General features: G+C 43.9%; 1 protein-coding gene across 10 annotated transcripts in view; it reads left to right on the forward strand.

Annotated features, from left to right (window-relative positions):
- Positions 1 to 18,609, forward strand: part of PTK2 (protein tyrosine kinase 2) — a 253,684-nt gene that overhangs the window by 145,874 nt on the left and 89,201 nt on the right. For all 10 annotated transcript variants that reach the window (XM_029222747.1, XM_029222740.1, XM_029222744.1 and 7 more), the window contains 5 exons: positions 236 to 313; positions 6,515 to 6,622; positions 8,316 to 8,433; positions 13,789 to 13,819; positions 17,530 to 17,582. In XM_029222747.1, the coding sequence (XP_029078580.1) occupies positions 236 to 313; positions 6,515 to 6,622; positions 8,316 to 8,433; positions 13,789 to 13,819; positions 17,530 to 17,582 (388 nt within the window). The remainder of the gene's footprint in view (positions 1 to 235; positions 314 to 6,514; positions 6,623 to 8,315; positions 8,434 to 13,788; positions 13,820 to 17,529; positions 17,583 to 18,609) is intronic.

Consider the following 18,609-nt stretch of genomic DNA (forward strand, 5'->3'; position numbering starts at 1 on the left):
CATATAATCTTCCCAAAGAAACCATTGGCTTGAGACCCACTGGAATGAGCGCAGCCTGCCTGTCTCTGTTTAGCTCAGCAGATGCTGAAGTTGTAAATGTTCTGTATTACTCGGTTACAAAGACCAGTAGCAAGCTAGCCCAGCCCCCCTTTGGTCCTTTAACATGTCCATGGTTCTTTATCTAAAATATCTTTTTCCTTCTGGTACCTTTGCCGTCACCCGTTTCACCTTCAAGTCGAGCTGGATTATATCGGTGGAGCTGGCGATTGGCCCCGAAGAAGGGATCAGTTACCTCACAGACAAGGGCTGCAACGTAAGTGCGCTTTGGGCAAGTCTTGGGAGCGGCCTGTGTGGAACACACCTCCTTTCGGACCTGATTGTGGACAAAGGGGAATCAAAATAAGGAAATGAGGATCCTCTTGGAAAAGACATCATTCTGCCATTAAAGCTTTCCGTTTCACAGCGTTTATTGCTCAAGGGAATGAGAGGAAGAGACAGCCTAGGTCGAAAGTTTTTGAAATTCTTTAGTCGGGAAGGAAGGGAATCACACAGATGGCACGCATGTTGGTGAGATCTGAATGGGGTTGTTACAGTTCATCTGGAGAAGTTTTAGATACTGATTTCTTCATTCACTTCTGCATCTAATTTAAGTATATTTGTACTTGTATCATGTCCTTTGAAACAGCCTCTTCTGGCTCTTTCCAGGATCAAAAATATCACTAAGAAAAGGGCAGCCACCCCAATAGAGGATGTCCGAATAGTTAAGACGTAAGTGAAGCGACGTTCAGCCCCATAGTCATCAGATAAATGCACAGTGTGATACTGTTACACGCCTACCAGAATGGCTGAGGTGAAGGAGATGAGTAATTCCAGGTGTTGGCAGGCATGTGCAACAGTTGGACGTTTCATACACTCTGTGAGGGTATAAAGTGGCACAACCTCTTCAGGAAGCTCTGTGACGTTATCTGCCTTCTCTTTGATTTGTAGTCTCTTGTATTCTCTTGCCAGGTTTTCTTTGTCCTTCCGCATTTAACCCGTGTGGAATTTTGTGTGTGGTACAAGGTGGGCCTGCGGTGTGTCCGGAGGATGGGCTCTGGAGTGTGCAGCCGGGGTTCCCAGTGGGTGGGTCACCCTCATGCTGGCCGTGTGACTTTGAGTCCATTTCTTCACAGCTGGCTTGTGTTTCCTCGTCAGCAAAATGGCAATAATAATCACAACTACCTAAGAGGGGTGGTAGGAGAATGAAGTGGGTACTGAGTGTGCAGTGTTGAGATGAAGGCCTTGCACAGAGGAAGCACTTAGAGGATGCTGGCTGCTGTCATTGTCCCCTTGTTGTTCTTCTTGTTGGTATCCCAGTGAGCAGCCAGCTGTGTCAGCACAGTAATCGTATCTTTTACCTCTGAACTGAACGTCTACCATCTTTGTGAACTAATTCTGGATCCTCTGTTCTGGTCCAAGGACACAGTTCTCTCTTTCTGTACTGCTTCCATCCAGATGGGACTGCTCTAGGTGGGTGCTGCATCCCTGTGTCATCTTTTGTTTGTACACTTTCCTGGCTGTTACTGGCTAGTTAGTCTTTCGAAACCAAATGTATAGAATTAGCAGAAAATTCTGTTGGGATTCCAACTTGTTTGTTAATTTGTGAAAGTAGATATTAGTTAGTTATCTGTCCAAGAATATGGTATGTCTTTCTATTTGTTCAGGACTTTTTTTTTTTTTTTTTAAATTTACCTATTTATTTATTTATTTTTGGCTGCATTGGGTCTTCTTTGCTGCATGCAGGCTTTCTCTAGTTGCGGTGAGCGGGGGCTACTCTTCGTTGCAGTGCGCGTGTTTCTCGTTGTGGTGGCTTGTCTTGTTGCGGAGCGTGGGCTGTAGAGCTCAGACTCCGTAGTTGTGGCGCACGGGCCTAGTTGCTCCACGGCATGTGGGATCTTCCCGGACCAGGGCTTGAACCCATGTCCCCTGCATTGGCACGGGTGGACTCTTAACCACTGCGCCACCAGAGAAGCCCGTTCAGGACTTCTTTTACATCCTTCAATAAGATGTCATAGTCTTTTTTGTATAGATTTTTTTTTTTTTTTTTTTTTTTTTTTTTTTGTGGTACGTGGGCCTCTCACTGTTGTGGCCTCTCCCGTTGTGGAGCGCAGGCTCAGCGGCCATGGCTCACGGGCCCAACCGCTCCACGGCATGTGGGATCTTCCCGGACTGGGCCACGAACCCGTGTCTCCTGCATGGGCAGGCGGACTCTCAACCACTGCGCCACCAGGGAAGCCCTCGTATAGATTTTTTGTATTAAGCTAATTCATAAGTATTATAGAGTTTTTGGCCTTATTGGGAAAATTTTTTGGGGCCATTTCCAATTTAAAATTCATACTGTGAGCATAGCAGAATATACTTAATTGTTGTTTATCATATATTCAGCAACCTTGTTCATTTAATAACTCTTTTTTTTAGAATCTTAGATTTTATAGGTATATAATCATATAATCAGCAAAAAAAAAGAAGAGTTTTAACTTTTTTGTCTAATCTATGCAGTTCTTTCCTGTTCTCATATTCACAGGCACCTTGAAGATCATGTTTAAAAACGGGTGGTAGAGGATATCCCTATCTTGTTTTAGGTTTTAATTTATCAGTTAAAAGTGTGTCGGGCTTCCCTGGTGGCGCAGTGGTTGAGAGTCCGCCTGCCGATGCAGGGGACACGGGTTCGTGCCCCGGTGCGGGAAGATCCCACATGCCGCGGAGCGGCTGGGCCCGTGAGCCATGGCCGCTGAGCCTGCGTGTCCGGAGCCTGTGCTCCGCAACGGGAGAGGCCACAACAGTGAGAGGCCCACATACCGCAAAAAAAAAGCGTGTCATCATTCAGGATAATTTTTGATGTTGGGTTTTAGTAATGTATCTTTTAAAAGAAATATATTTATTTATTTGGTTGTGTGGGGTCTTAGTTGCAGCACATGGGCTCCTTAGTTGCAGCATGTGAACTCTTAGTTGCAGCATGCGTGTGGGATCTAGTTCCCTGACCAGGGATCAAACCCGGGGCCCCTGCATTGGGGGTGCAGAGTGTTATCCACTGCGCCACCAGTAAAGTCCCTTTAGTAAAGTATCTTTCATGTTTTTAAATTATGCCTTTCTTTGCTTAGCATTTTTATTAGGAGTGGCTACTAAATTTAACTGAAGGCTTTTTCAGCCCTAATGATATGATCCTGGTTTTTTCTCTTCTAATTTGTTATCAGTGTATATTATCTTCTAATTTGTTATCAGTGTGTAGTATCTTCTAATTTGTTATCAGTGTATATTATCTTCTAATTTGTTATCAGTGTATAGTATCTTCTAATTTGTTATCAGTGTATAGTATCTTCTAATTTAATTTGTTATTAGTGTATATTATCTTGATTAGATGTGCTGATATTGAGCCATTTAATAGCTCCTACTGGTTATGCTATATTATTCTTTTGAAATAGTGATTTATTATATTTGCTAATATATAGAATTTTTGCAACTATTTATAAGTGAAATCAATCTAGTCTTTTCTTTTTATATTAGCTCTATGAGGACATGATATTAGAAGTTACACTAATTTTATCAGGCGAATTAGGGGGCTTTTCATCATTTTGTGGCCTGAAATATTTTAAGTCAAGGTAGAGTTGTGTGTTCTGTGGAGGCGGATAGAATCAATCTATGTAACCACATGGTGCCTTTTTCAATGGTGGGTGTTTAACCATTTTTTCAACCTCTCCAGTAGTAATAGATCTATTCAGGTTTTCCAGTTCTTGTGTCAGTTTTGGTAATTCATACTGTTAGCGTCTCATCTGCTTTTCTACATTTTTAAATTGTTGCCATGGAGTTGCATCTCGTGATACCCTTACGATCTTTCCAGTAACTTTATTTCTATATCCTTTCTCAGTCCTAAGCTTGTCTGTTTGGATTTGTCTCTTATTTTCAGATTTGCAAAGGATTTATTTCAGCTGCTTTTGAAGGACAGGCTTAGCGGGTAGGGTTATAGCATTAATCTATCTGTCTTCATTAATTTCAGTATTTATCTTCACAGATTTCCATTTCCTAATATCTTTTGCTTATTTTTATTCTTTTCTTCTGCTGTTCCCTTTAAGTACGTCTTTAAAATTTATTCTTTTTATGTGGCCGACCTTGAGGGATAATGTCAGAATGAGGCAGAAAAACAATGGGTTAAGAGAAGGAATAAAAAATAAGTTAAATACAATAATTTCCATAACTCAACTTTCTTTTTGTGCTTTGGAAATTTTTTTCAATTGTAAGATGCCAGTAATGGGGATATTTTAATATAACCATTTACTGAAACTAATTGAGATATTCCTCATTTCATGTGTCGCCACTGACTTAATGATATTTGGTTCCCAGTGTGTTAGGAGGAGCCTCAGGCCTCCTCTATGACAGTGTATGTACCTTGTGCCAGCAGCTCAAACATCAGACTAGCATCGCCCTCGGTGATGTCCTTTTCCAAAATGGTGAGCGACTCATAGTGACATTCCAAAGACAGGCAAGTGTAATATTCCCTGAATTACACCTAAGTTGCATTCCTGGAAAATTCCATGCAGAGCATACTTTGTGTTTTAAAATAGATGTGGGTTCTAGAATCAGATTTTTCACCAGCATGAATAAATACCAGGATATTTGAAAGCCATTCAGGACACAAGACAGTTTTTCACCATGTGGGAATTTCCTGCACATTATATGCCCTCTCACAGCCCTGGTCCTCATTCATGTTCCTCGTTCTTTGGTCAGCTGAAAACAACCCCCAGGGAATGGCCCTGCCCCAGTGAGACCAGAGCACATCCCATCAAGACGAGGTCCTGGTGGGGAATTAGGTCAGAGAGGCAGGCAGAGGTCAGATCATGTGGGTGTTTGATTCCTTTGGGCTAGCTTTGTACCATTTTTACAGGGGACTTAATAGGACCAGATTTACATTTTAAAATACCTCCCTGGCTTCCGGGGGCTGTCTGTGTAGAGGACGAACACAGATGAAGGGACACTGGCTGGGAAACAATTGCAGGATGAATTCTGAGCACCGTGCAAGACAGTGGCTTGTACTGGAGTGGTGGCCGTGGGGATGGAGGGAAAATGCATGGATTCTGGGTGTTGGGAGCTGGGCTGGATGTGGGGTAAGGGAAGGAGGGGAGTCAGTAATCATGCCTTCATATTTCCACTCAGGAACCAGGTTGAATGGTGATGCTTTTGTAGAAGTGAGGAAGACTAGAGGGGGAAGGTGTTTTGAGCGGGGGGGGGGGTCCCCGTGACTGTGCTGGGTGTGCGGTCAGTCTCTCTCCAGTGTCCACGCGAGGATGTCACGTAGGGAGTGGGATACTTGAGTCTGAGCTCAGGACTGGAGATGGTACTTGTGCCACAGGACTGGCTGGTGTTCACTGGGCAGGCCATGCACAGCTGGTGAGAAGGACGGGGCCCAGCACAGACCCCTGTAGCACCTGAACGTTTGTGGGTTGAGTAGGGGAGAAGCCAGGAAATGGAAAGAGAGCCAGGGAGGGAGGAGGAAAGCCCATGAGGGCAGAGGCCACAGAGGCCAAGAGAAGGCCAGGCGTGGGGGCCGTGCTGTGTGCTGCCCAGGGGACGGAGGAGTGCCCGTGGGCGTCCGTGCAGGGGGCCTGACAGCAGTGCCTGAGAGCAGTGCTGCAGAGACGCTTCCCTGCGAAGGGGCGCGGGGTAGGAGTCCCCTTCTGAACCGTAATTCCGGCTCAGTCCCAGTGGCATTATCTGTGCTGAGTGGGGCACTTGGCAGGGAGGGGCTGATACCTGTGATGTTCTAAGAGAAAGAGGTCCTAACTAGGCCGATTGTTTTGGATAAACCTGTAGGAATCGTCTCACGCGAACCGGTCGTTGTCATGAAATGGTAGAGGATGAAAGACGGATGGGCATGTTTTGTCTGCATAAGAAAAAAGAGTTTACTCCTCTTGGGAAAATGAACAGTGTCTCTCTTGGCCTGTCTGTGTGGGAAGGGCCCTTTGGATACCCAGCGTCTCCCTAGCACTGTTACACTCTGGAACTTCAGAACGTTTCAGAGACTTGTTCTAGCTCAGGGTGCATTGGGAGTGGGAACAGGTCCCTCTCTCTGTGAGAAGTGGAGCAGAATGTTCCCTTAGGCCAAGAATTTCACACGGTTCTCCCCAGGCCAGAGGGTGAGTCAGGTCGGGGACTCCCTTCTTCCTTTCTCTGTCATGTGTCGTGTGGGACTGGTGACCACTTGTGCAGCTCCTGAGGATGGAGTGCCCCTCGGCCGTCAGGAGCACAGAGAGCAGACACATCCCTGACCGTGAAGTGAGCAGGTGGCCCTAGCAGGTCCATGACTGCTCCTCAGAGGGAGAATGGGCCCCCAGGCAACATGGACAGTTGGTTTCCTCAGACATCCCGTGTAGGGAGGTGTCCTCAGGAGGATGAGGTGGGCTTGGGGCCGTGAGGACTGCACAGAATAGCTCACGTGAGTCTTGCATCTGTGGTCCAGAGCGTTTGCCTTTTCTTCCCAAAGCCCACACACCTGGCCGACTTCAATCAAGTGCAGACCATTCAGTATTCAAACAGCGAAGACAAGGACAGGAAGGGGACACTGCAGCTGAAGATTGCAGGAGCGCCTGAGGTAAGGAGGGCTCACGTGCGTCACGATGGGAAGACGAAAATAAAGTGCTGTTGTAGAAATGATGATTGTTTCTGGTTGCAGGTGAAGTATTCATGGGTCATCAGAATCACAGCTTTCTCTAATGTAATAAGCGTTACATTACGAATAATAATGATTAAATGTCCTCAAGAATAGAAAACAGGTTTAAAAATTAATGGAGCCTTATTGTGGAGATGCTGGAAGATTATCATGAATTACCAAGAAAATCAGCCTCTTCGAATTATATAAATTCTGTAAACTATGTTACAGTGTTATTTCCCAGACTGTGCAGTATGTGACATTCTCTGGGGGGTAATAATTAGGAAAATAACCGCGGCAGCAGCTGGTACTTTGTGCCACATATGTCCCCACTGTCCGACACTTAACACAGAAGCCAAGGGCAACACACGGCATCCTCAGAACCCAGCGGAAGAGGCACTTTGAGATACTTTGGTTACCCCCAGTCTGTAGATGAGGGAACCAAGCACAGGATGGTGGCCACGGTCCTAGTAGGTGGTAGACATGGAGTTCATCCCAGACAGTCTGGACCCGGAGCCTCTTCTTAATCAGCACGTGGTGTGGAAAGTAAAGGCAGGCCTGGCACGAGACATGAACATTTGGCAAACACTGCATAAGGTGACCTTTCTGAAAGACGGGCAGAGAATACTCACATACCGAAGAGTCTGCACCACCTGGCGGCACACGCAGGCTTACTCGTGGGTGAAGCCCGTTCTGGGGGCTCACCTGGCCCCACTCGCACACCTGGGCTCTGCTCTGCTGCGGCCCCTGCGGGGATGGTTTGTTTTTGGTGCTCCTCACACTTTCTTGCTCCTGCTGCCTTGGGATCGCGGCATTTCTAGGCTCCAGGCAGTGGATTCTCAGAACTAAACAAATGATGCCATGAAATACTGAAACCGTATTGCAAATTGAACTTTCCTGAAAATATCTCAGTAATTTCTTGTTTGCACCATGATTTTCAGGCTGTCCTCCTTTCTGTTTGCTACCCTCAAATAATATTTAGGATACTGCAGGTGAGATAAGTTGTCCCTTTGGAAGGAGGTTATGTAGACTACATGAGTTAGGACATACTTGTGTTTGAAAGTAAGATACAGCTTTGATGATCTCCTGGATAACATTTAATGATAGGTTTTAAGGAAATTTATCATAATTGCATGTTTAACTTGAAAAGTGTGGTTTCTAAGCTCTGGAGCAGAACATGCTGTGCATGCTCAAAATAATGAAATTCCACTAATTTTCTTTAATGTCAGAAGAATTACGATGATGGTTGATAAAAACTTACTCCACATTTGTCTAGTTTCTAAAATAAGCTCTACTTTAGCTTACTAATTTTCTAAATTCTTTTCTTAATTAGAGCGTGCCTAAGGGACCAGACGTTCTGAAAGGAAGTGGTTTTTTCACCTCTTTTTGTTCTAGAAAGGGAGTCTCGGTTTAAGTGATTTTTCTTTTTTTGCCTGGGTTTGCCTTCTGTCACATATTCTAGGAATAACATCCTTAAATATCAAACTTCCTTTTTCACTCAAACCTTATGACAGATCTTGTTTCGCTCCCACTCTGTGTTCAAGTGTATCTAGAGATCTGATGTCATAGTGCAGCTGTCCCTTTGATTACTGGAAAGAACAATAACGGCTCTCTCTGGGTCTTCTCCCCTGTCCAGCCTCTGACGGTGACAGCACCGTCCCTGACCATTGCCGAGAACATGGCCGACCTGATAGATGGGTACTGCCGGCTGGTGCACGGGGCCACTCAGTCTTTCATCATCAGGCCTCAGAAAGGTGAGCTCTCCTTCTGTTCCAGCGCTCCCTCTGAATCGTTAGCCGAGCTCGCCCCACAGCCTGTAGTCCTTTTAGATTGCTCTGTGAAAGTGAAGAGTGGATGAATAATTCAGCCCAGTGGATCTGTATTCTTGCTTTTCTAGGGAAGTGATCCAGCTCACAGCCTAAGAGCTGGGTTTGGACAGAGCTTAAAGGAAACATTGTGTTTAGACCCTTTTGTTTTGAGCAACATACTTAATGTATTTTCTAGGTTACCATTAGCATTTTTAAATAAACTTTTGGGATTATGTTCTGGGTCTTTTTTTTTAAAGTCCCTTGTAACTCATGATAAATAAAGTCTCTTTCCTATTTTTTCCCATAGATCTCAAAAGCTTAGAGTAGTAGTTCTAAGCATGATGTGATGAACCTTAGAAACACGACTGTGTCTCTTTAGTCTTTCACAAGGCAGTAAGATGGGGTGTTTCAGAGGATTTGGATTTCTGAAATAAAGCAGGAAAAAACTGGACTTTGGAATTGTATTGACCTGTGGGTTCAAATCACGAGTGCATGCCGTCTGCAAAGTACTTAACTTTCTGTGCCTCAGTTCCGTCCCACAAGACACGAAGAGTGGTCCCTGTCTTGTGTAGTCGTGGGGGGACGGCCTCGTGTGTAGGTGGCTTGGGGCCGTGCTGGCACGTACAGCGTCAGAAACTTCAGTGTTGCTGTCGTTGTAACGCTGCTGCTAGTTTCAGTGTGATCTTGACACACTGGATGAGCCTTGGCTTGGAGATTCCTCGTCCATAACGGAAGAATGGTACCTACTTTATAGAGTGGTAGGGGGGTCCACAGTAGTCCCCGTCAAGCAGGCAGCCAGCTCTGTGGCAGGTGGACACAGGATCCCTGCCAGCACTCCCCTCTGTGGGTAGGACGATCCCTGGAGGGAGTTGGGGACGACTGAGCGGTGAGCGAATGGGGAAGCGTATGTGGAGACACACAAGGGAAGCAGATGACAAAGCCCTGAGCTCCAAGTGTAGACACAGCAGAGGGCCCTGCCTGCCCAGCAGTCGAGTTCTCTGTGCTGACAGCAGGTGGAGGGCGTTGAGGGCGGGTGTAAAGCAGAGGCATCATTGGAAGCTTTGTTTAAAAGTTAGTGTCAGGGTGTTGTGCTCTGAAAACGGTATCTATAAAGCCATGAACCAAAAGGCCAATAAGTGCATGGATTCCAGGATGTGGCTAATCTAGCAAAAATGTTTTCCCACTATGATCAGATTAATAAAGCCTCTTCATTTATTTTTTTCCTAAAATATAGTGTGTATTCATCATAGCTTTTTTTATGTAATGAAGTTGCTTTTAGAAATATCTGAAGGCTACTCTCAGTTAAAATCTTTGCATCCATGAGCTTTGAGTTTTCGTATGGTGCTTTACGTGGGGATATGCACCTTGCAAACATTATTATTGTGCTTTAAGTGGGGATATGCGCCTTGCAAACATTGTTTAAATGTTTGGGGACAGTTGTTTCATATAAAGATAGTATTCTGTGAAAAGTGTTAAATGTGCCATATCGCCTGTCTTCTTTTTAGTGAATAATTTTTTAATTTCATCCTGATTTACCAAAATGTTCTTCATTAATTTGTTGGTACACAAAAAAATAACATTCAGACATTAGGCATTAAATGTTTGAAGCTTTAACATCTTCCTGTGTTGGTTTTTAATTGGCTTTTTTTCCCCTCTAGGGAGAAACATTTTGATATCAAATCTCATGAAATGAGATGCATTAAATTCTTCGTTCATATGAGAACAGCATAAATGAAAATGCTTCTCATAAAAACCTAGTAGGGCATTGGTTGTTACCAATTTTATGTTGTCTTTATAGAATTCATTATTGAGTCTGATAATTTATTTACTTTATTCTAAATCACAGCATATGTACTTATTACATGACTGTTTTATGATACCTAAAGTGAGTTTATATTGCCTAATTGAAATAATATTTTAAGTCAGATGTTTTAATGGATTATAGTCAGAAATACGTGGACAAGAGCACATGTGCATTTTTTAATTTAGTTTTTTTTTAAATTTCAAATAAATGTGAAACATGTTTCCACACTCTAATGTACCATTTTCCTGGTATGTACTTTAAGTAACGATTATGTACGTACCCATTTGTCCTCTCTAGACTATAAACTGCTTAATGGTAAGGAGCATGTACACGTTTGCGAGTGTTAACAGTTAGAGTGACGTGTAAGTCCTACACCTGAGGTCTGATGTGCCCAGATGCACTTTGTTAACTCTGTGATCCACCATAATTGCTTTGAAGTTAGAAAGTGCTTTTAAATGTGGTATCATTGGGGCAGAAAACCAAGAGTCACAAGTCCGATGCCCTGAACCAGGTTCCAGCAGAGTCGCTGTGTGACCTTGGCCCTTATCGTGGGGCGTTATCTGACCTTTCCTTTACTTGCAAGAAAGCTCAGTAGCAATTTTTCAATCTTAGTAAAATTCTCCTCAGAGGAAAGAATTGTGCGAATCAGGGTCATAATTTCATCGTTCTCAAGGAGGGTTTCTGTACGGAGGATGATGGTAAATACTGCACATTGTGAGGGTGGGGCTGCTCCTAAGCCTGACCCAAAACCCAGAAGGCACGGAGAGCAAATCCGTAGAGTTCATCAGTACATAAGTATGAAAGCGCTTCTACTAGTAAAAGAAATGCTTTTAAAGCCGTGACACAGAAGGGGAAACATCTGTAATACATACAATAAAGAATTAAAATCTCTTATTTTTCAAGTGTTCTTCTAGCTCATTGAATAAGAGGGTAAAAATGGGCACCTGTAGAAGAACGGACATACACTGTCCGGTAAGCTTATGGACACAGACAGTGACAGGTAGCATTCTGTGTCTGTTAACCTGTTGTTAGATGGGTGGAAAGACCGTGATACCCATTCTTGGTGGGGCTGTTGCGAGGTGCCCTCCACACTCCACTGTGTCGGCGTGAGTTGGGACAGTGCTTTCGGTTGCTCCTGGCACTGCCGGCCCCTCCTGGAAACAGCCGCGCAGGACCACTGATGCGGCGCCCCTGCTGCACTGTCTTCGGTAGCACAAAATGTGGAACGACCCCGGTGTCTACGGGGGTGGAGCTAGTAGCTAATAAATAAGGGAGTGTGAGATGCCGTGCAGCTGTTTGAAAAGACGAGCTGGCCCTATTTCCGTGCTGAAACCTACATGCACGTGTGTGTGTTTAGCCAAACCTGTGTGTGTTTATAAGCAAAAGAGGAGTCTGGTAGTCTGGAAAGTTAAATGTGGACAGTGAATACCCCTACGGAAGGTGGAATTGTATGTGAAGGTGGGGGGGGCTTCAACTCGTCTACTTTTTTTTGTCTACATTATAGACCTTTATGATTTAGATTTGTTACAGTGAATCTGTATTGATTATTTAATTAAAAAACAATAGATAAAAACTTTTATTCAAAAATTAAAAGCCTCAGTTCTAAAAATGAAAATAAAAATGTGGTTTAATACAAAGATGCATCCTTAATCCTAAGGAATTTATGCTGAGAAATAAGAGACCACGTGAATGCCATGAGAAAGCATATGTTACTCATTCAACTTATAAATTTAAAGCAGTGTCAAAAGTTAGCTCCTAGCATTGGGCATTTTAGTTGGTGAGCGCTTGGGGATTTTTATAATGCTGCTGCTTATCGCGTCTGTTGCCATTTCTCTCAATGTTCTGCTACGTTCTTGTTTCCTGAAAATTGACTCTCTTACGCTCCTTCAGTTGTTAATCGCCTCATTTTCAGCCTTCTTCCTACTGCTGCCCAGCTTCTTATAAAGTCTCTATTAACCAAATAGTTCATAATCTGGTTCCTTTTTCTCTCCAAGGAAGTAGAAATTTCAACAGAGAGAGTGAAACAGCTAGAAATCACACTGACATGTCATTTGAAAGCCCATATGATTAATTGACAGTGTTGAGTGTGGGTAAGGTGGTGGTGGTAGCATCCATGGGGTAATAAACTAATGATAGGATTTTCCAGTTATTCTAAGTTTGGTCTTCATGGTATAACGTGGTTATTTTGCTTGAAATTTGGATGTCAGAAAGTCATAGTGAGGAAATTTGGATGCAGTTTCTGCAGTGTATTGGGTATTATGCAGTGGCTGTGAGTGCCAGGTCCTCTGCCAGTGTGGGGGGTGGCCTGTGGGCGGGTCAAGTCTGACCTGCTAAGTCGTCTGATACGTGGGAAGCGCTCTGCTAATGCAGCAGAAGCACAGGAAGGCCATCCAGAGCCACTTGGGGTGTTCCAGGAAGGGCTCCTTAGAGGAGGTTGAGCTTGAATTGAGCTTTGAAAGATTGAGGGATGATGCTTCCACCAGAAGGAAGAGAATCTTTCAAGAGATGGAATGTGTGAAGGCATCATGCTGTGTTCAGGGCCATACGGGACCGGGACCGGGGGATAGGAGGAGGGACAGGAGACCTGGACAAGGGTAATCCGTGGCCTGGGGAGCGAGGGGACTGGTGGGATGGGTTTACCACCAGATTCATCCAGATAAAAGAGATTAAACCAGGGGGCTCCATGCTTCCTGGTTCACTAATGAAGGGGAGGGAGCACATCTCCCCAGCCACTGAGCAGAGCTTCCCTGTGATGCGCCGGCCAGAGCCCAGCCGTGACGGGGGAGTCTGCCACCGTCATGGGGGCCTCAGCACCTCCCAAAGTCGAGTCCACAGGACACTTCAGGCCACGCCTCTGAGGCTGCTGGGCCCCTTGGCTGCCCCTGTTCCTCCAGGAACACAACCTGTGGGTTTGTTTCCTTTGGATTTGTGTGTGTCCTGCACAGGTTTGTTTTTTGTTTTTTAAAGAAGATGTTGGGGGTAGGAGTTTATTAATTTATTTATTTTTGCTGTGTTGGGTCTTCGTTTCTGTGTGAGGGCTTTCTCTAGTTGTGGCAAGCGGGGGCCACTCTTCGTCGCGGTGCGCGGGCCTCTCACTATCGCGGCCTCTCTTGTTGCGGAGCACAGTCCTGCACAGGTTTTGGTGTTGCCGCAGGACGTTCAGTCTTTGGTAAAGAATGTTGGCTTTGATTATGAGAACATCTTCATCTTCTAGAGTCTCCTGGGAAGAATATCTTTCATCAGTTTATCCCTTAGCATTTGGTTTTGATTGGCAATACCTTTTATATAGTCTGCACCTGCAGGCAGTGTATATTTGTCATAAATACTAAAAATAAAGCCATGGAAACCTAAGATAGATAGGCAGTATACCAACTTCATTTTAAAGGGTTATTGCTAAAATTCTGAAATAAGACTCATCTTCTTTCTCTGATTTCTATACATAATCTTTTCAAAAGGAAAGAAGGAATCTCATCTCTCTCTTTCTGTTTTTTCCCCAGAAGGTGAACGGGCTTTGCCGTCGATACCAAAGTAAGTACTGCTTTGTGTGCCTTGTGATTCCTGTGCATTAGAAACTGGGAGGAACTCACTGTGCTTTATTATCCATTTGCCTGAGTAATCAAATTTCTACGTATATGATTAGGAAACTAGAAAACAAATGTTTCCAGAAAGAAATCAAATCAATTTTAAATCATGTAGTTAGGTTTAATCAAAAGTGTACAATGAATTTTCCCTTTAAGTTCAGCAGGGAGCTCGAGAATAGCAGTGAGATCGTATGAGGGAGGTCTGTTGTCAAACAGTCACTTTATAGTCAGTGACAATATTTATAAGAACCTGAAAATAGATACCATTCTGGCTATTTTACAAGTGAGAAAATTAAAGATATGTAATTTATGTTAATTTTTAAATTTGTTTATGTCATGAATTTCATAGTAGATGTTTCAATCTGTACAAGGAAAAGAATGCCAAAGCTTCTCTGTTCTCAGCCATTGTGCTAGGAATTGGGGACCAAATGAAAATTACAATCTGGACATTCAGACATACAGGTAAATAAACAATTACAGCTGCGTGCTGAGCACTCAGAGAGAGATTTGAAGAGAATCCAAGGCACCTGCAGAGAATACAGCACCTGAGAGGCCACTGCATATAGGGACAGAGAGGGTGGAACCTGGGCGTCACCTCTGTTCTGTCACTCTCTCTCTATCACCGGTCTGCCGCCAATTCCTTCCTTTCTGCTTCCTAACTATCAGATCCATCCACTTGACATGCCCGCCATCCCTCCCCGGTTCTTAGCTGTTATCACCTGTCTGGGCTCCTGCAGTAGACTCCTGTGTCGAGGTTCCTAAGACTGCCCCATTCAGTGATTCTCTAGAAAGAACTCCCAGGACTCAGCACGTAACCGTACTCTCAGCTGTGATGTATGGCTGCCAGGGAACGCAGAGCAAAACTGGCCAGGCCGAGAGCAGTGGCATGAAGTCCCGAGGGAGCCAGGGGCAGGCTCCCAAGAGCCCTCTCTCAGGGACTCAGGTAGGGCGCACCTGATCCTCGGGAATGAGGTGTGATGCCATGGAGTGTTGTCTACCAGGGAAGCTAGTTAGAGACTCGGTGCCCCAGCTTTTATGGGGGCCTGGTCACGTATGCACACTTTGCTTGGCGTGTACCCAAATTGCAGACTCCCAGAAGGAAGGCAAGAGTTCAGCATGAACCATATTACTTGTACAAACAGTGTAAGGACAGTGAACCACACTTACTAGTTAGGGGTTGGTGGGAGCCCTCCTCAACACCAGCCAAGGGCCCACCTCAAAGGACAGCAGTCTCAGGTCTTCTGGGTTCCCATTTTCCTGCACACCTCCTACCCATCTTTGCCTGTCCCATGTTGCCTACCGTCCCATCCATTCTCTACAACAGCAGAAGGGACTTTTCCTCTCGAACCCCTCGCATGACCGCTGCTGCTCTTAGATTCAGGCCCACATCCTTCAGCCAGCCGGCGGGAGGCTGCACGACGGTTCCTGCCGGCTCTTCCGGCCTCACCTCCCGTTCCTCGTGCTCACTCTTCGTTCACATTGAACTGCCTTCAGTTCCTGGAGTCCTTCCTTCCCTCCGGCCTTGTCCTCAGCAGGGGCCTGCTCAAATCTTATCCTGCATCCCTGCCTCTGGAAACCTCCCACCACCCCAGTCCCAGGAGCAGCCCTGTGTGTTTTCCTGTAACTTATCTCACATTAAACAGTTACCTCTCTGCTGCTCACACCCTGTGGCCTCGTTGACGGCCAGGGTCACGTGACGTGGTAGACCCGACACTGGGCCGTATCTGGCACACAGGAGGTACACAGTAGCTGGGCAGGCGAGTGGAGGGATGGGCGAGACCAGCTTTCTCTTAGCTTTTAGGCCTTGTGTTTCACAAACTCAACAATATTTAATAGATATTTGTTAATGTCCCATTTCAGGCAAGGAACTAATGCTCAGAGTATCTTCAATTGTGGAAAGTCTTAAGAGATGACTTTGAGGATCAAAACACACTGGAATCATAAACACAGATAAAAAAGTCAGGAAGAAGGGAGTCGGTTAGAAGTGCTAACAAATCCTAGAAAAACTGAACAAATAAAGCAAACTTTAAAAGAGCAGAATTTCCACAAATCATAGAGCAGCAGACCTGTTATTGCCACTGATCAGAGAGGTGCAGGTATCCCTGCAGTTGTAAGTTGGTTTGAAGTAGCATCCCAGCCCACAGCCAAGGAAGACCCTGGTGTCCTATCAACAGGATACAGAGGCAGGTGATGCAACCTGCTTATTATGAATGTGTGCACCTGGGACCTCCTGAGAAATATAGTTCAGAGATGGTGAGAATAGGTCGTGGAGCTGCAATAGAAGAGGAACTGGTGATTTGTTAGAAAACAACTTTGGTTAAACTTTTATAATAAAGATACCATTTCACATATTTAGAGAATTCCATAAAAGGAACTCAGGGCTATGGCTTTGTGCTGTAACCCTTAGTTATAGAGGTTATGCAGTTGCATATTGAATATTTCTAGTTCTCAATGGGGATATACTATTTTAAGCTCCCGTATTACCTAATATAAATTCTATATACTAGGAAAAATTCTTATTTAGTACTTCTAGAGTAAAGGCTTATGTAGCAGGAAAAGTTTTCTTTTATAAAAAGAGCAAAGTGACTTTGACATCTAAAGACTATAGGGTTCTGGGCTTCCCTGGTGGCACAGTGGTTAAGAATCCGCCTGCCAATGCAGGCGACACGGGTTGGAGTCGCGGTCCGGGAAGATCCCCCATGCTGCGGAACACCTAAGCCCATGCGCCACAACTACTGAGCCTGTGCTCTAGAGCCCACGAGCCACAACTACTGAGCCCACGTGCCACAACTACTGAAGCCCACACACCTAGAGCCCGTGCTCCACAATAAAAGAAGCCACCACAATGAGAAGCCTGTGCACCGCAGCAAAGAGTAGCCCCTGCTCACCGCAACTAGAGAAAGCCGTGCACAGCAACGAAGAACCAAAGCAGCCAAAAATAGATAGATTTAAAAATAAATAAATTAATTAAAGAAATGCAACAAAAATTTTTTAAAAAATAAATAAAGACTATAGGGTTCCTTTTTTCTCTGTTTTACGCTTTTCCAAAAATTTTAAACTGAACCGTACTTGGATTTTTTTAAAACGTCACTGAAACCTTTGGCCAAAATGTTATTTTATGTGGGTGTGTATGTAAAACACTAACGTTTTGTCGAGCCGTTTCATGAAACAAATAACCGGATGCGTTAAGCTTACCTTGTTTCAGTCTGTAAATAATAACAATATATGCCCATGTGCTGTCTGCTCTTGGACATGCTCGAAATTGAAGCAGGGCTAGTCGTGTAAACAGTGTTTCACATTCGCATCTCAGTCCCAGGCATCGTTCCCTCTGTGGTATAACTTCGGCCACTCCCTTGCAGTCCAGCATCTAAATTAAAGTTAATCTAAGCCACGTACACCACATTCAGTCATGTTATAGTTCAGCGTTCCTTCACTTCTCTGTCTTAATTTCTGGTCTTTAAAACATTAAAGCAGTCTGGTGACTTTAAGGGCCTCAGGTGGTAGAATCCAGTGTTTTACAAAATCACCGCTCTAGACTGTGCAGTCTCCCTGGGAAATGGCACAGTCGTCCTGATTCTGGGCAGCTCACGGTTTGAATGAATGCTGGCGGTGTGGTCTGAAGAGCATGGCACTCACGGCTTTGCACCTCTGTTCCAGGCTGGCCAACAGCGAGAAGCAGGGCGTTCGGACCCACGCTGTCTCTGTGTCAGGTAAGAGGCCACACGGGCGTCAGGCAGAGGGGCCCACCACGGTGGTAGGAAATCGCCATGTGTTAGACGTCTGCTCATTTTTATTAGGATTACTTCTTTCTAGAATAGCTTACAAAAATTAAACATTAAAATTATTAATAATTTTTAAAATTTGCATAATTTTACCATCATGAAATAGGTTTAAATATAGCTCACTGATTTTTTTAATATGAGACATACGTGTATAATACTAGATTACTCACAGGATTGTATAGAATTCCAAGTTATTTTTCAGTTTTAATTCCATGTTAATTATATTTAGAGGGAAAATTTTTACTTTTGAAACTGCAATTATAACTTATCTTTGTAATGCAGCAGAAATTAACATAATATACTTTGTATATTTATTATTTTTTGAAGTTCAGGAAATGTGAAACTTTTTTAAACAGCTTTTGTCTTTAACAATTAACATAAAACAGTGTTTGAATATTGCTTTTTTAAAAATATAGTTAAGATGTTGACATAGCATTATCTTAACTATTTGCTGGTGTGATGAGTGTGGTGCTTTCCTTGGTATGTTTTCAAAATACATGTGCCTTTTTTCCCCATTTAAAAATGTGAAAAATAGAGGAAAGGTGGGGAAAAAGCAAAAAGCATCTTCTGTGGACCCAGGTGTGGTATCTTAAAATATTGATACATATACTATACGTGTATATTTATACATGTATGTGTATACATGTATATCCATACACACATATATGTTCTTATGTGTGTCACATTTCTAAAATATAGCTTCCTAAAACTCTAGTATCTGACAATCTGACTTAGAAGAAATCTAACTCCTGTTAGTTTAATTTACCTTGAGTTAATTTTTACCTAAAATTTAGTTTTGTGCTTTTGCCTCGTTGATGACTGAATTATTTTCTAGTGTTCCAGTGTACAAATAGAATTGCTTATTTTTTTTTTATTGTCCACAAACTTCTCACAGCCCCCTTCTCAAGAAATATCTGTGCTCGTATCCATATGCTTAGCAAAGATGCTCCAGTGA

The sequence above is a fragment of the Monodon monoceros genome, unplaced genomic scaffold, assembly GCF_005190385.1.
Source record: "Monodon monoceros isolate NGI ecotype Baffin Bay Population unplaced genomic scaffold, NGI_Narwhal_1 Super_Scaffold_14, whole genome shotgun sequence".
NCBI classification, from domain to species: domain Eukaryota; kingdom Metazoa; phylum Chordata; class Mammalia; order Artiodactyla; family Monodontidae; genus Monodon; species Monodon monoceros.